General features: G+C 47.0%; 1 protein-coding gene across 1 annotated transcript in view; it reads right to left on the reverse strand.

Annotated features, from left to right (window-relative positions):
* frmd3 (FERM domain containing 3) overlaps positions 1 to 17,876 on the reverse strand; it is a 241,215-nt gene that overhangs the window by 29,164 nt on the left and 194,175 nt on the right. The window contains exons 13-14 of the mRNA XM_067982208.1: positions 12,445 to 12,556; positions 2,989 to 3,022 (exon numbers count right to left, since the gene is read on the reverse strand). Of these exons, the coding sequence (XP_067838309.1) occupies positions 2,989 to 3,022; positions 12,445 to 12,556 (146 nt within the window). The remainder of the gene's footprint in view (positions 1 to 2,988; positions 3,023 to 12,444; positions 12,557 to 17,876) is intronic.

The following is a 17,876-nucleotide window of genomic DNA, read 5'->3' on the forward strand; positions in this document are numbered from 1 at the left end:
AATAAAATACTGAGCCTTTTCCCAGTTCTGCAGCTCATTTCTTGCTGTACTGCTACACAGATGTTGGTTCAAAGCAAAAATGTAACACTACAGAGAATGGCCAGATCTTTGAAATATTTTACTATTTTGACTTGAGAGTTAATTTTTGTGATTTAGCAAAAGCTGCCATGTTTGCTCTTTCTTGTGTTTAATTTTACTTCTTAACAGACATGATTCATGGCCTATCAAGAGTATTATTTGTCCGGCAGTCAAAAAGGTCAAAAAGATCAAAAGCTTAGTGTTAAGCCGTATTATTTCCACTGTGTAACTTTTTTTTTATTTGTTCATGGGATGTGGGCGTCGCCGGCAAGGCCAGCATTTATTGCCCATCCTGAGTTCCCCTTGAGAAGGTGGTGGTGAGCCGCCTTCTTGAACCGCTGCAGTCCATGTGGTGAAGGTTCTCCCAGAGTGCTGTTAGGTAGGGAGTTCCAGGATTTTTGACCCAGCGACGATGAAGGAACGGCGATATATTTCCAAGTCGGGATGGCCTGAGACTTGGAGGGGAACGTGCAGGTGGTGTTGTTCCCATGTGCCTGCTGCCCTTCTAGGTGGTGGAGGACGTGGGCTTGGGAGGTGCTGTCGAAGAAGCCTTGGCAAGTTGCTGCAGTGCATCCTGTGGATGGTACACACTGCAGCCACGGTGCACCGGTGGTGAAGGGAGTGAACATTTAGGGTGGTGGATGGGGTGCCAATCAAGTGGGCTGCTTTGTCCTGGATGCTGTCAAGCTTCTTGAATGTTGTTGGAGTTGCACTCATCCAGGCAAGTGGAGAGTATTCCATCACACTCCTGACTTGTGCCTTGTAGATGGTAGAAAGACTTTGGGAGTCAGGAGGTGAGTCACTCGCCGCAGAATACCCAGCTGCTCTTGTAGCCACGGTTTTTATGTGGCTGGTCCAGTTAAGTTTCTGGTCAATGGTGACCCCCAGGATGATGATGTTAGGGGCTTCGGCGATGGTATGCCATTGAATGTCAAGGGGAGGTGGTTAGATTCTCTCTTGTTGAAGATGGTCATTGCCTGGCACTTGTCTGGCGCGAATGTTACTTGCCACTTATCAGCACAAGCCTGGATGTTGTCCAGGTCTTGTTGCATGCGGGCACGGACTGCTTCATTATTTGAGGGGTTGCAAATGGAACTGAACACTGTGCAATCATCAACGAACATCCCCATTTCTGACCTTATGATGGAGGGAAGGTCATTAATGAAGCAGCTGAAGATGGTTGTGCCTAGGACACTGCCCTGAGGAACTCCTGCAGCAATGTCCTGGGGCTCAGATGATTGGCCTCCAACAACCACTACCATCTTCATTTGTGCTAGGTATGACTCCAGCCACTGGAGAGTTTTCCCCCTGACTCCCATTGACTTCAATTTTACTTGGGCTCCTTGGTGCCACACTCGGTCAAATGCTGCCTTGATGTCAAGGGCAGTCACTCTTACCTCACCTCTGGAATTCAGCTCTTTTGTCCATGTTTGGACCAAGGCTGTAATGAGGTCTGGAACTGACTGGTTCTGGCGGAACCCAAACTGAGCATCGGTGAGCAGGTTATTGGTGAGTAAGTGCCGCTTTATAGCACTGTCGACGACACCTTCCATCACTTTGCTGATGATTGAGAGTAGACCGATGGGACGGTAATTGGCCGGATTGGATTTGTCCTGCTTTTTGTGGACAGGACATACCTGGGCAATTTTCCACATTGTCGGGTAGATGCCAGTGTTGTAGCTGTACAGGAACAGGTTGGCTAGAGGCGCGGCTAGTTCTGGAGCACAAGTCTTCAGCACTACAGCCGGGATGTTGTTGGGGCCCATAGCCTTTGTTGTATCCAGTGCACTAAGCTGTTTCTTGCTATCACATGGAGTGAATCGAATTGGCTGAAGACTGACTTCTGTGATGATGGGGATATCGAGAGGAGGCCGAGATGGATCATCCAATCAGCACTACTGGCTGAAGATGTTGCACTTTTTTACTTAATTGCTGGACTCAGCCATCATTGAGGATGGGGATGTTTACAGAGCCTCTCCTCCCGTTAGTTGTTTAATTGTCCACTACCATTCATGACTGGATGTGGCAGGAGTGCAGAGCTTTGATCTGATCTGTTGGTTGTGGAATCGCTTAGCTCTATCTATTGCATATTGCTTCTGCTGTTTAGCATGCATGTCGTCCTGAGTTGTAGCTTCACCAGGTTGGCACCTCATTTTTAGGTACGCCTGGTGCTGCTCCTGGCATGCTCTTCTACACTCCTCATTGAGCCAGGGTTGATCCCCTGGCTTGTTGGTAATGGCAGAGTGAGGAATATGCCGGGCCATGAGGTTACAGATTGTGCTGGAATACAATTCTGCTGCTGCTGATGGCCACAGTGCCTCATAGATACCCAGTTTTGAGCTGCTAGATCTGTTCTGAATCTATCCCATTTAGCACGGTGGTAGTGCCACACAACACGTTGGATGGTGTCCTTAGTGCGAAGACGGGACTTCGTCTCCACAAGGACTGTGTGGTAGTCACTCCTAACAATACTGTCATGTACAGATGCATCGGCGACAGATAGACTGGTAAGGACGAGGTCAAGTAGCTTTTTCCCTGGTGATGGTTCGCTCACCACCTGCCGCAGGCCCAGTCTGGCAGCAATGTCCTTCAGGACTTGGCCAGCTCGGTCAGTAGAGGTGCTACCAAGCCACTCATGGTGATGGACATTGAAGTCCCCCACCCAGAGTACTTTCTGTGCCCTTGCTACCCTCAGTGGTGCTCAACATGGAGGAGGACTGATTCATCAGCTGAGGGAGGGCGGTAGGTGGTAATCAGCAGGAGGTTTCCTTGCCCATGTTTGACCTGATGCCATCAGATTTCGTGGGGTCCGGAGTCAATGTTGAGGACTCCAGGGCCATTCCCTCCTGACTGTATGTTACTGTACCACAACCTCTGGTGGGTCTGTCCTGCCGGTGGGACAGGACATACCCAGGGATGGTAATGGAAGAATCTGGGACGTTGGCTGAAAGGTATGATTCTGTGTGTATGGCTATGTCAGGCTGTTGCTTGACTAGTCTGTGGGACAGCTCTCCCAAGTTTGCACAAGTCCCCAGATGTTAATGAGGAGGACTTTGCAGGGTCGACTGGGCTTGGTTTGCCTTTGTTGTGACCGGTGCCTAGAGGTCCAATGCCGGGTGGTCCGTCCGGTTTTATTCTTATTATGACTTTCTGTAGTGAGATTGTACAACTGAGTAGTTTGCTAGGCCATTTTTTAAAATTATTATTCGTTCATGGGATGTGGGCATTGCTGGCAAGGCCAGCATTTATTGCCCATCCCTAATTGCCCTTGAGAAGGTGGTGGTGAGCCGCCTTCTTGAACCGCGGCAGTCCGTGTGGTGAAGGTTCTCCTACAGTGCTGTTAGGAAGGGAGTTCCAGGTTTTTCACCCAACGATGATGAAGGAATGGCGATATATTTCCAAGTCGGGATGATGTGTGACTTGGAGGGGAATGTGCGGGTGTTGTTGTTCCCATGTGCCTGCTGCCCTTGTCCTTTTAGGTGGTAGACGTCACAAGTTTGGGAGGTGCTGTCGAAGAAGCCTTGGCGAGTTGCTGCAGTGCATCTTGTGGATGGTGCACACTGCAGCCACTGTGCGCCGGTGGTGAAGGGAGTGAATGTTTAGGGTGGTGGATGGGGTGCCAATTAAGCGGGCTGCTTTATCCTGGATGGTGTCGAGGGCGATTAAGAATCAACCACATTGCTGTGGGTCTGGAGTCACATGTAGGCCAGACCGGGTAAGGACGGCAGGTTTCCTTCCCTAAAAGGACAATAGTGAACTTATGGTCAAAAGGTTTCATTGATCACCATGAGATCTGCTACCCAAGACTACTTGATACATGAAGTCACATTTCAGTTCGAAGAGTGTGTGGGCTTGCCCACCGAAGCTGACTTTTGCACTGGATTCAAGAAAAATGTAACTGGAGTTTCCAAATCATAACAATTAAAAATTCCACCACTGCTCCACACATCACACCCATCATCACCCACCCACCAACAAACACTGTCCATCCATACACAATGCTGCACTTGGCATGCTGCATCTCACCCTCACATAGTATCACACTTGCAGGCCACATAGCCGCCACTCACAGGTCACACACACTGGCAGCTATTCAAGCATCACAGGCACATCATCTACACACCTTGCAGGATACTCACTGACACACTGCCCTCTGTCTTGCAGGAGAAGGTAGCGCATAACAGCCAGCAGCAGGAGGGACCTGTGGGAGGACAGGCACGCCTCCATGTCCTCACCCCCTTGGAGAAGACCGTGCTTCGGATCATTGGGCGGGCCGTTGCTGCAGCCATGACCACATGCTGCGCTGGAGGACCCGATGAAGGGAGTCTCTACCTATCTAATGCTCCTTCTCGTTTCCTACATCTCCCTCCTCCCATAATCTTTTCTGACTCATGTGCTGCAGATGCTGTCAGCATGCGTCTTACTCGCTCCTCTCCCCGCTCCACGACTCAACCTATTTTCCTTTGTCACTGCAGATACCCAAGAACAGGAATCTGCACCACGCGAGGAGGAGGAGGAGAAGGACACTGAAACCACACCATCACTCGATCTGACACTGCACGTACTTTAGAGGCTAGGTTAGAGGAGGGATCTGCACGTGGTGACAAACCAAGCACAAGTGCATAGGAGCCGGGGCGGGGGGAATAGATACCACAGGTGCCAGCTCGCCGGAAGGCGAGGTTGCTCACTAGTTCCGCTGCACAGAAGTCAGATGGGGACTTCGATGGGCCAGGCTACAGAAGACGGCTGATGGGTGTACACCACCAAATGCTTGGGGAAATCCTGCCAGAAAGCCTGCGCACAATGAGAAGGGGCATGGAGGAGTTCAGCTCCAACTTGGCACTGGGCTTTTCCGCAGAGCTTGGAGCCCATCCTTTCCAACGTGCGGTCACCTCCATCAGCACCTGTGGAACCCACCATGATGCAGTGCCTGATGGCCGATGTTGCGGCTGCCATCGCAGCACAAACCAATTACATCAAAGGTCTGCAAGCTATGGTTGCTGCTCAGACTGCTGCAATAGAAGCTCAGACTGCTGCTATTGTGGATCTGGGTATCACTGTGGAACAGGACTCCCAGGTCATCGCAGCACTTCAGCAATCCATTCGTCAGCTGATCACCAGGAGTGCTGAGGCCCCGCCCCGGACAGTGGTAGTGGCACTATGGCAGTCGAACCTGCTGTCCTCTCTCGGACGACAGCATTCCTGCTCCCACTCCTGCCACTCTGCCAGTGCCCTTGTTGTTGCCTGTCAGCCAGCCAGGCCAGACTGCTGCAGCCCATGCTGAGATGGTGCAATCTGAAGCTGGGTCCTCCCAGCCTAGAGCTGCTCGAGGTCGTCCTCCAAGGCCATCTGCACGCTCCTCCATTGAAGGGCAGCAGCCTCCCACCACCCATGCTCCAGCTGCTGGGGATGCACCTCGTAGGAGCCCTAGGAAAGGTAAAGGCACACGAACAACAGGCACTAAGGGAATGCACAAGGGTGTTTGCATAATTTCATTTGTTAATTGATAAATCTCACTTTGAATTTGGATTTAGTGGTGGTTTTTATTTGTGCTGTGAGCTGAGGGGGAAAGCAATGTGTAATCAGATGGAGGGCGATTTGCTGGTCATGTGGGAGCGGAGAGGTGGGGAGTGTAGGATTGTTGGTGAGTTGGAAGATATTGTTCACATTATTGATACCGAGCACGGATCAGGTGAGCACGCAGAGCCCTTGCAGACAAGGCGTGTTTTCGCCTCGCGTCTTCCTCCACTTCCTCCTCCGGCTCCTCCCCCTTCTCCTCCTCCTCCTCAGCCTCTGGCTCAGGCTCAGGTTCAGGGTCTTGTCTGATCATCGGTGGCAAAGGCTGGTCCCTCATGATGGCGAGGTTGTGCAGCATGCAGCGTATCACCACAAATCTTCCCACCCGCTCAGTGGAGTACTGCAGGGCTCCTCCAGAACGGTCCAGGTAGCTGAAGCATTGCTTCAGGAGGCCTATGGTGTGCTCCATGATGTTGCATGTGGCAGTATGGCTCTCATTGTAGGCCTGTTCTGTACGTGTGTGTGCGTGCCGCACCGGAGTCATGAGCCGCCGCATGAGGGGAAAGCCCTTGTTGCCCAGTAGCCAGCCTTTGACTTCTGGAGTCAGGTGGAAGATAGTTGGCATGTTAGACTGCCGCTTAATGAAGGCATCGTTACTGCTCCCAGGGTAGCGGGCATTGACCTCCATGATTCGATGTATGTGGTTGCACACCAGCTGCACGTTGACGGAGTAGAAGCCCTTTTGGTTCACAAAGATGGCCGAGTTGATATGCCCACGCAAGGCAATGTGCACGAAGTCAATGACACCCTGCACCATGGGGAAGCTGGCAATGTGAGCAAACCCTCGTGCTCGCTCATTCTGTTTGTCTCTATCAAGAGGGAACGTGGTGAACCTGTTCCTCATCTCGTACAGTGCATCTGTGACCTCGCTTATGCAGCAGTGCACTGCAAACTGTGAGATGTTGCATATATTGCCAGCAGAGGCCTGAAATGATCCAGAGCGTAGAAGTTCAGCACCACAGTGACCTTCACCGCCACAGGCAATGCTGTCTTTGCCCTGCTCTGAGGTTGTAGTTTTGGCTGCAGCAATTGACAGATCTCCATCACAACCTCCTTGGTGAACCTCAGCCATCAGGTGCACCGCTTCTCACTCATGATGAGATTAGAGAATTGGTCCCTAAAGGCCCTCATTGGATACAGCCTCCTGCTCAATGCCCTGCTCCTCCTCCCTCTCCTCGCAGCTTGACCTGCCCTGCGTGGCCTCTCTGCATGCTCCCAGTCATGTTCAATGCCCAGAGGAAGCCCAGCAGACCACCCATGGTTGCCAGGAATGTTGTTCAACCATGATTGTAACTTTCCGAACCGTAAGGCAGTACCTGTCAAACCACTCTCAAATGTACTCTAGGAACTCTCAGTAGGTATATGGGGCTTGAAAAAACACTTCCTATTCTACCAGCAGCCAAAAGCAATAATCCAGCAACTAACCTGCAATACCTGCATGATCTCTTTAAATAGCGCTGGTGGGGGGGTCCTCCAGGCACTCAAGACATGTTCAGATGTGCGTAGTTAAGACTATGTGTTGAGTGGAGTGTCAGACACCATTTTGGAACTTATCACTTTAAATCAGCGTTGTACACTAATTGTACGCATTTTCTCCCTACTTTACATTGCTGCTGGCGTTCGCTCTCTGCGCATACGCTAATACCTATACAAGATGGTGTCCGGAGCACATCACGCTGGAAACGTGCGTGCTTGTCCAAGACGCTATCTTGGCACTCTGGGAGGCTACGAAACAATGGGTGCTAAATGGACCAATTTCTAGCCCAAGATCTCTCTGTACCCTGTCCTACCATTCACGACAGTGGTTCGCTCCCATCACAACCTTCTGCTGCTCGGCTGATTCTAGGTGGCTGTATTCTGAATTTTAAAAGCCCCTCTGACTGCCTGCAAAGAGATCAAACAAGGTCTCCAACACCAAAGTACAAAGTGTACTTCTGAATAACCAGGCATGGCTAATGAATTACTCATTGTTTGGGTCACTGAGAGAAACACCTTTCCATCTGCCTCCTCATCCCTGTCCTGTCTAGGTCCAAATATCCCTCCATCATCTAACCTTGCTTGACATGAATATTGCACTTGGTCTAGGCTCCCTGTATGCAATGCCAAGGGAGAGTGACTAATTAATTTTAAAAAAGGAAATTAATAGAACATAAATTAAAATCCTATCAATCTGGTCATTTTCTGATTTGCTATTTTCTACCTATTTTTGATGATTCTTTTCAGCTTTTCAGGCATCAAGCACTCCAACTCCAAGTACAGCACAATCAGGTGCTATGTAAAGCTACCTCAAGTCAATACCAATATACATAATCCCATTCTCAGTACTGCACCAGTGTGGCATTTCCATTTCCCCAAGGCAGCTATAATTGTGGCCTTTAACAATAAGATTGCCAATTTACTTGTAACTAGTGCCTGATTTAAGGCTCAAATTATGATTAATTTTACAAAATGATAGGCCGTCAAAAGCACCATCAAGCAAAGGTGAGACATTGGGCCAAAGCGGGGGGTGGGGGGGGGGTGGCGGGGGAGCAGTCAGAGGAAGTAGACCTATGTGTAGCAACACAGCACTTCCCTGTGATCAAACTATGATGGTGTTCAAGCAGAAAGGCCAAACAGCGCAGTGGGTTAACATAGTTGCATCAAAATTCATACGTGCGTTATTTTAACAAATGATGAAAATCGTGCATGTAACAATCATACATGAATGCTTTGGCCCGCAGAATTTCAACCCCCAGGACTTTCATTCTGTCTTAAAATAAATAAACTTATTTGGCCTGTGACTGTGCAGAACCAACTCAAGTAACAATGAGGAATTGACTATAGGTAGATCAACCTGGTCACATTGGTATTTATCACCGATTCAGATAGTACTTGATATATTCCTTTCTTTTCTGCTCCTTTACAATTTTCAAATTATGCTGGTTGGTCTCAAACATGAGTGGAGAACTCTCCATTGCTGTTGCCTTGTTGAAGGGTGTGATTGGTGGAGACCCTCCCATGTGTTAGTGTCTCATAAGGGTAAATTCAAACTGCTTTGATTACTCTTCGATAAGGTGCCACATAAAAGGTTGTTACTCAAAATAAGGGCTCATGGGGCTGGGAGTAACATATTAGCATGGATAGAGGATTAATTAATGGACAAAAAAGAGAGTAGGGATAAATGGGACATTTTCAGTTTGGCAGGCTGTAACTAGTGGGGTGCCGCAAGGATTGGTGCTTGGGCCTCAGCTATTTACAATCTATATTAATGACACAGATGAAGGGAACGAGTGTAATGTATCCAAGTTTGCTGACGATACAAAGCTAGGTGGGAAAGTAAGCTGTGAGGAGGACACAAAGAGTCTGCAAAGGGATATAGACAGGTTAAGTGAGTGGGCAAGAAGGTGGCAGATGGAGTACAATGTGAGGAAATGTGAGGTTTTTTAAATGGTGAGAAACTATTAAATGTTGGTGTTCAGAGGGATTTGGGTGTCCTCGTACAAGAAACACAAAAAGTTAGCATGCAGGTACAGCAAGCAATTAGGAAAGCAAATGGCATGTTGGCCTTTATTGCAAGAGGGTTGGAGTACAAGAGAAGGGAGTCTTACTACAATTGTACAGGGTTTTGGTGAGACCTCACTTGGAGTACTGCATACAGTTTTGGTCTCCTTATCTAAGGAAGGATATACTTGCCTTAGAGGCGGTGCAATGAAGGTTCACTGGATTAATTCCTGGGATGAGAGGGTTGTCTTATGAGGAGAGGTTCAGTAAAATGGACCTATACTCGCTGGAGTTTAGAAGAATGAGAGGTGATCTCATTGCAACATATAAGATTATGAGTGCGCTTTACAGGGTAGATGCTGAGAGGTTGTTTCCCCCGACTGGAGAGTCTAGAACTAGAGGGCATAGTCTCAGAATAAGGGGTCAGCCATTTAAGAATGAGATGAGGAGGAATTTCTTCACTCAGAGGGTTTTAAATCTTTGGAATTCTCTACCCCAGGGGGCTGTTGATGCTGAGTCATTGAATATATTCAAGGCTGAGATAAATAGATTTTTGGACTCCAGGGGAATCAAGGGATATGGGAATCGGGCAGGAAAGTGGAGTTGAGGTCGAAGATCAGCCAAGATCTGATTGATTGGCAGAGCGGGCTCGAGGGGCCGTATGGCCTACTCCTGCTTCTATTTCTTATGTTCTTATGTTCTGTTAATCAAATGTAAATGTGTAATGTTGTCAATCTGAACACTGCTTATTTAAAGACAATCAATGATCCAGAACAGCAGACAGAGGGATCCACGGTACAGCAACCGAAGAGGAAAGAGTCAAACTGGACTCCTCCGGAGGGTCGCTACCCTCAGCTTGACATGTATGCCCAAGCTGTCAGGAAATGCGTCAATGCCAGATTCATCAGGCGCACTCAGAAGACAGTCCAGAATGTCACCCGAGCACAACGCAACGCCATCAACGCTCTCAAGACCAACCGAAACATCGTCATCAAACCAGCGGACAAAGGAGGAGCCATTGTCATACAGAACAGAACGGACTATTGCAAAGAAGCATACCGACAACTGGACAACCAGGAACACTACAGACGGTTACCCGCAGATCCGACCAAAGAACACACCCACCAGCTCAACAAACTGATCAAGACCTTCGATCCAGACCTTCAAAGCATCCTACGCACTCTCATCCCACGTACTCCCCGCGTGGGAGACTTCTACTGCCTCCCAAAGATTCACAAAGCCAACACACCCGGACGTCCTATCGTATCAGGCAATGGAACCCTGTGTGAGAACCTCTCTGGATACGTCGAGGGCATCCTGAAACCCATTGTACAGGGAACCCCCAGCTTCTGTCGCGACACTACAGACTTCCTACAAAAACTCAGCACCCACGGACCAGTTGAACCAGGAACACTTCTCACCACGATGGACGTCTCGGCACTATACACCAGTATCCCCCACGATGACGGCATCGCTGCAACAGCCTCAGTACTCAACACCAACAGCCAATCTCCAGACGCCATCCTACAACTCATCCGCTTCATCCTGGATCACAATGTCTTCACCTTCAATAACCAGTTCTTTACCCAAACACACGGAACAGCCATGGGGACCAAATTCGCACCCCAATACGCCAACATTTTCATGCACAAGTTCGAGCACGACTTCTTCACTGCACAGGACCTCCAACCAACACTATACACCAGATACATCGACGACATTTTCTTCCTATGGACCCACGGCGAAGAATCACTGAAGAGACTACACGATAACATCAACAAGTTCCATCCCACCATCAAACTCTCCATGGACTACTCCTCAGAATCGGTTTCTTTCTTGGACACACAAATCTCCATCAAAGACGGGCACCTCAGCACCTCACTCTACCGCAAGCCCACGGACAACCTCACGATGCTCCACTTTTCCAGCTTCCACCCCAACCACGTCAAAGAGGCCATCCCCTATGGACAGGCCCTACCAATACACAGGATCTGCTCAGACGAGGAGGAACGCGATGGACACCTACAGACGCTGAAAGACGCCCTCGTAAGAACGGGATATGACGCTCGACTTGTCGATCGACAGTTCCGACGGGCCACAGCGAAGAATCGCATAGACCTCCTCAGAAGACAAACACGGGACGCAACCAACAGAGTACCCTTCGTCGTCCAGTACTTCCCTGGAGCGGAGAAACTACACCATGTTCTCCGCAGCCTTCAACATGTCATCGATGACGACGAACACCTCGCTAAGGCCATCCCCACGCCTCCACTGCTCGCCTTTAAACAGCCACCCAACCTCAAACAGACCATCGTTCGCAGCAAGTTACCCAGTTTTCAGGAGAACAGCGTCCACGACACCACACAACCCTGCCACGGCAACCTCTGCAAGACATGCCAGATCATCGACACGGATACCACCATCACACGAGAGGACACCACCCACCAGGTACATGGTTCATACTCCTGTGACTCGGCCAACGTTGTTTACCTCATACGTTGCAGGAAAGGATGCCCCGGAGCATGGTACATTGGCGAGACCATGCAGACGCTGCGACAACGGATGAACGGACACCGCGCAACAATCGCCAAACAGGAGGGTTCCCTCCCAGTCGGGGAACACTTTAGCAGTCAAGGACATTCAGCCACCGATCTTCGGGTAAGCGTTCTCCAAGGCGGCCTTCGAGACACACGACAACGCAAAATCGTCGAGCAGAAGTTGATAGCCAAGTTCCGCACCCATGAGGACGGCCTCAACCGGGATCTTGGGTTCATGTCACGCTACACGTAACCCCACCAGCAAAAAGGGGGAAAAAAAAAAAATTTATATGTTTTTTAAAATTCTCTCTCTCTCTCTCTCTGCCATTTTAAGTTTCTTTCTGCCTGCCTGTGTAAAAGACACAATGTATATCGAGTGTACTGGGACGTGCTGTTCTCCGTGACTGGCCTGTTTGAATAACAACGACACCTTTTGATTGGTGTGATGCTGTCCCAACATCGTATAAGATATGCAATTTGAGAACCTTTTCATTCAATCATCTGACGAAGGAGATAATCTCCGAAAGCTTGTGATTTTAAAATAAATTTGTTGGACTATAACCTGGTGTTGTAAGATTCCTTACATTTGTCCACCCCAGTCCATCACCGGCATCTCCACATCATATTTAAAGACTGATTAAGCAAAGAATAGAGTTTTAAAATGATTAAAAGTGCTTGGCTTTCAACTCATTTTTAATCTGTTTTCTATCTTCTTTTGGCTGGAAGCAGTTGATCAAGTGGAAAGTAAATATGAATTCTTACCATCCATGGCAGATTGCTCCTCAGATTCATCGGGGGATGGAAGGTGGGATTCCGTTGTCTCGACGTTTGTTATCAACTGCTTGGATAAAGAATAGTAACTGCGGCTCTGAGCAAGTGTGGATCTGAAAAAGAAGATGGCGCAGAGTCAGCCAAGACACACTACTCTGCATGCGTAAGAAATAAAAATTGGTGATTTACTCAAGTGATAGTTTTCATCTTCCTATATTTAATAGCCCGCTGTCTAAAGCAACTTGTCTTATGCTATTTATTTGGTTTTTTATATATATATATATATATATAATTTTAAATGTGTTAATTTCTCTATGATAAACATTTTTTTATTTACAGTAACTACTGTATATTCTATTTTTGGCTTTTCAAAATGTTTAATCTGAAATGAAGGATAACAGAAAACATCACGTGGCCAGGGTTCCCTCTCGTATCGGAAGCGTGCTTGCCTGGATGTTGGATGAGAGCAAGATCAGATTTGGCTACCTTGCACATCCCCGATTTCCTTCACTCCACCATTAGCAGCAGAGCCTTCAGCTGTCTAGGCCCTAAGTTCTGGAATTCCCTCCCTAAACTTCTTCACCTCTCTCTCCTCCTTTAAGTCACTCCTTAAAACCTACCTCTTTGACCAAGCTTTTGGTCACCTGATATAACATCATTTTATGTGGCTCTGTGTCAAATTTTGTCTGATAAATCTCCTCTAAAGCACCTTGGGACGTATTACTACGTTAAAGGTGCTATATAAATGCAAGTTGTTGTTGTGGTTGAATAGCTTGCCAACACTCATTGTCAAGGCTCACACATGAATAATGACCTCTTGGACAGAGTACTAGCTCCTGATGTACAGCACGCCGTGTCCTCAGGAAAGTACAAGAGGGAAGACAATTGGCGAGAATAAAAAATAAACACTTTACACGAAGGGCAGAACCAACAGTACAAATCAAAGCAGTCTTATGCAAAAGCATGGCCAGCTTTAGATGTCGTCCAATGATGAGTGGGTAAATGCACCACATGATGTTCAGCTATACAGACCAGGATGATCCAGGTTCTATCTCTTGTCTAAGCGGAGTTAGCCCATCTCTAATGAGATAGCAGTTCAGGCACTACAATTGCTCCTGGGTTAGGTGGATGCAAAATGTCAGCCAGAGTTTCTGCCCCTGATTGTTAGCAGTGACCACTGCTGGCAAGCAAGCAATAGTGAAAGTCCAAAGCAAACAAAATCAGGCTTGGTCGTGAGGTTGAATAGCCTGGTTCGTACTAAGGGATGCCAGGAGCCTGTGAAACTGGCAAAGAGTCAATGCTTCCTGGGTAGGAAGGGTTACAATTAAAAAAGAAATGGGGGGAAAAAGAGACATAGGATGTAGATTCATGCTTGAAATCCCACATATGCTGAGTTCACAATCTTGGACATGTCAAAATAAGGGAGCAGCAGGTGGAGGTCACTTCCCCACATGAAGGGAGGGAAAATCCTACCCTCAGCTGCTCTTGTGCATCTTCTAGCACCCAGATTCAGAACATGGACAATTGGGATCAGTTCTGGGACAGGAAGGACTAGTACTAACCAGGCAGGTTGCACCTGAACAGGGCTGCGACCAATGTCCTCGCGGGGAGGTTAACCAATGCTGTGGGAGAGGGTTTAAACTAATTTGGCAGGGGGAGGGGTAACCAGGACGTAGCAGCAGAGAGGAGAGAAAAGGTGCATAGAAAACTAGGAGGGATAGACAGCAACAGAATAAAGAATAGTGTAGAAAATGCAGGAATTCAATAGAGGGGGGAAAAAAGCAAAGCAGACTAGCATGGTGTTGGAATGCATATGTGTTAATGCAAGGAGTGTTACAAATAAGGTTGATGAGCTGCAGGCACAAATTGCCACAAGGGGTTATGATATAACGGCTATAACGGAGACATGGGCAGGAATGGCTACAATGTATTCAGGAGGGATAGGGATGGAAAAAAGAAAGGAGGGGGTGCAGTAGTATTGATCAAGGATAATATTACAATTCTGCAGAGGACGATATACCAGATGGTTCAAAGAGTAAATCTATTTAGTTAGCGTTAAGGAACAAAAAAGGAGCTGTTACATTGCTGGGTGTTTACTATAGACCCTCAAATAGTGAGAAGGAGATAGAGGTGCAAATCTGCAGGTAAATTTCAGATAAATGTAAAAAATAATAGAGCTGTAATAGTACCGGACTTCAATTACCTTAATATAGACGGGGAAAAAAAGTGTAAAGGGCAAGGAGGGTGAAGAATTTCTAAAATGTGTACAGCAGAACTTTCTTAATCAGTATGTTACTAGCCCAATGAGGAAGGAAGCAGTGCTGGATCAAGTTCTAGGGAATAGAGTAGGGCAAGTGAAGTGTGTTTCAGTGGGAGAACGTCTGGGTAATAGTGATCACAATATAATTAGGTTTAAAGCAGTTACGGAAAGGGACAAAGAAAAATCAACGGTGAAAATACCCAACTGGAAGAGAGCCAATTTCATTGATTTGAGAAGGGATCTAGCAAAGGTGGACTGGAAACAAAGTTTGGTCGAGAAAACAGTAAATGAGCAATTGCAGGCCTTCCAAGGCAGAGATAGTTCAGGTACAAACCAAGTATATCCCCATAAGGAAGAAAGATAGGGCAATCCAAAGCTAGAGCTCCAAGGATGACAAAGGAAATAGAGGTTAAAATAAAACAGAAAAAGGAGGTTTATGACAAATGTCAGGTACAGAATACAGTAGAAAACCAGGGAGAATACAAGTACTGAAGTTGGAAATTGAAAAAGGATCTGAGAAGAACACAGAGAGAATATGAGAAAAGATTAGCAGGTAACATAAAAGGGAACCCAAAAATCTTTTATAAAATGTAAAAAGTAAAAGGATAGTTAAAGGAATGGTGGGGCCGATTAGGGACATAAAAGGAAATCTGCTTGTGGAGGCAGAGGGCATGACTGAGGTACTGAATGAATACTTTGCATCTGTCTTCACAAAAGAGGATGAAGTTAATGTCGCAGTAGAGGAGGAGGGAGTAGAATTATTGGATAGGATAAAATAGATGGAAAGGAGGTGCTAAATAGATTTGCATCACTCAAAGTTAACAAGTTACCCGGTCCAGATGGGATGCATCCTAGGTTGCTGAGGGAAGCAAGGGTGGAGATAGCAGAAGCTCTGATCATAATCTTTCAATCCTCCTTGGATATGGGAGTGGTGCCAGAGGATTTAAGGATTGCAAATGTTACACCCCCATACAAAAAAAGGAGGGAGGAATAAACCTGGTAACCTCAGGCCAATCAGTCTTACGTCAATGTTGGGAAAATTACGAGAGACCATTGACAACGACAAAATTAATTCCCACTTGGAGAAGCATGGGACAGCCAGCACAAACTTGTTAAAGGCAAATCATGTCTGACTAACCTGATTGAATTGTTTGATGAAGTAACAGAGAGAGTTGATGAAGGTAGTGTGAGGTCATCCACTTTGGATCAAAAAAGGATAGAACAGGGTACTTTCTAAATGGTAAAAAGTTAAAAACAGTGGATGTCCAAAGGGACTTAGGGGTTCAGGTACATAGATCATTGAAGTGTCATGAACAGGTGCAGAAAATAATCAAGAAGGCTAATGGAATGCTGGCCTTTATACCCAGAGGACTAGAGTACAAGGGGGCAGAAGTTATGCTGCAGCTATACAAAACCCTGGTTAGACCGCACCTGGAGTACTGTGAGCAGTTCTGGGCACCGCACCTTGGAGGGAGTGCAGCGTACGTTTACTAGAATGATACCTGGACTTCAAGGGTTAAGTTACGAGGAGAGATTACACAAATTGGGGTTGTATTCTCTAGAGTTTAGAAGGTTAAGGGGTGATCTGATCGAAGTTTATAAGATATTAAGGGGAACGGATAGGGTGGATAGAGAGAAACTATTTCCGCTGGTTGGGGATTCTAGGAGTAGGGGGCACAGTCTAAAATTTAGAGCCAGACCTTTCAGGCGCGAGATTAGAAAACATTTCTACACACAAAGGGTGGTAGAAGTTTGGAACTCTCTTCCGCAAACGGCAATTGATACTAGCTCAATTGCTAAATTTAAATGTGAGATAGATAGCTTTTTGGCAACCAAAGGTATTAAGGTATTAAGGGATATGGGCCAACGGCAGGGATATGGAGCTAGATCACAGATCAGCCATGATCTTATCAAATGGCGGAGCAGGCACGAGGGGCTGAATGGCCTACTCCTGTTCCTATGTTCCTATGTAGTGCAGTAGATGTTGTATTTATGGACTTTCAAAAGGCATTTGATAAAGTACCACATAACAGCCTTATTTGGAAAATAGATGCACATGGGATTAACGGGACGGTCTTAACTTGGGTACATAATTGGCTAAGGGATAGGCGGCAGAGAGTAGTGGTGAATGGATGTTTTTCTGACTGGAGAGAAGTATGAAGTGGGGTCCCCCAGGGGTTGATATTTGGATCATTGCTTTTCTTATTATGTATAAATGACCTGGACTTGGGTATAAGGGGTACAATTTCGAAGTCTGCGGATGATACTATTTACTACGTTGCCAAGTTTTGTGAGGAGGATAGTAGCAGACTTCAGGAGGACACAGACAGACCGGTGAAATGGGCAAATACATGGCAGATACAATTTAACGCGGATAAGTGTGAAGTGATGCACTTTGGGAGGAACAACTCAGAGGCGATCTAATCTAAATTGTACTATTTTGAGGGGGGGGGAGCAGAGGGGCCTGGAGGTGCATATTCACAAATCTTTGAAGGTGGCAGGACACGTTGATAAAGTGGTTAAGAAAGCATATGGGATACTTGGCTTTGTAAATAGGGGCTCTGAATACAAAAACAAGGAAGTAATTCTAAACCTTTACAAATCATTGGTTAGGCCTCAGCTGAAGTATTGTGTACAACTCTGGGCACCACACTTTAGGAAGGATGTCAAGGCCTTGGAAAGGGTACAGAGGGGGTTTACCAAGATGATACCAGGGATGAATAGTTTCAGTTATGTGGAGAGATTGGAGAAGCTGGGATTTTTCTCCTTAGAGCAGAGAAGGTTAAGGGAAGACCTAATAGAGGTATTCAAAATTATATGGGGTTTTGATAGAGCAAATAGGGAGAAACTGTTTCTTCTGGCAAGTGGGTCGGTAACCAGAGGTCAGGGATTTAAAATAATTGCCAAAAGAACTAGAGGGGAAATTAGGAGAAATTTTTTCACAGAGGGTTGTTAAGATCTGGAACGTACTACCTGAAAGGGTGGTGGAAGCCGATTCCATGGAAACTTTCAAAAGGCAATTGGACGTGTACTTGAAGAGGGCTAATTTGCAGGGTTATGGGGAAAAAGCTGGGAGGTGGGACTAAATTGGACAGCTCTTTCAAAGTGCAGGCACAGGCACAATGGGCCGAATGGCCTCCTGTGCTGTAAGATTCTATGATTCTAAAAGCCTT

This window comes from Heptranchias perlo, chromosome 4 (assembly GCF_035084215.1).
Source record: "Heptranchias perlo isolate sHepPer1 chromosome 4, sHepPer1.hap1, whole genome shotgun sequence".
In the NCBI taxonomy this organism is placed as follows: Eukaryota; Metazoa; Chordata; class Chondrichthyes; order Hexanchiformes; family Hexanchidae; genus Heptranchias; species Heptranchias perlo.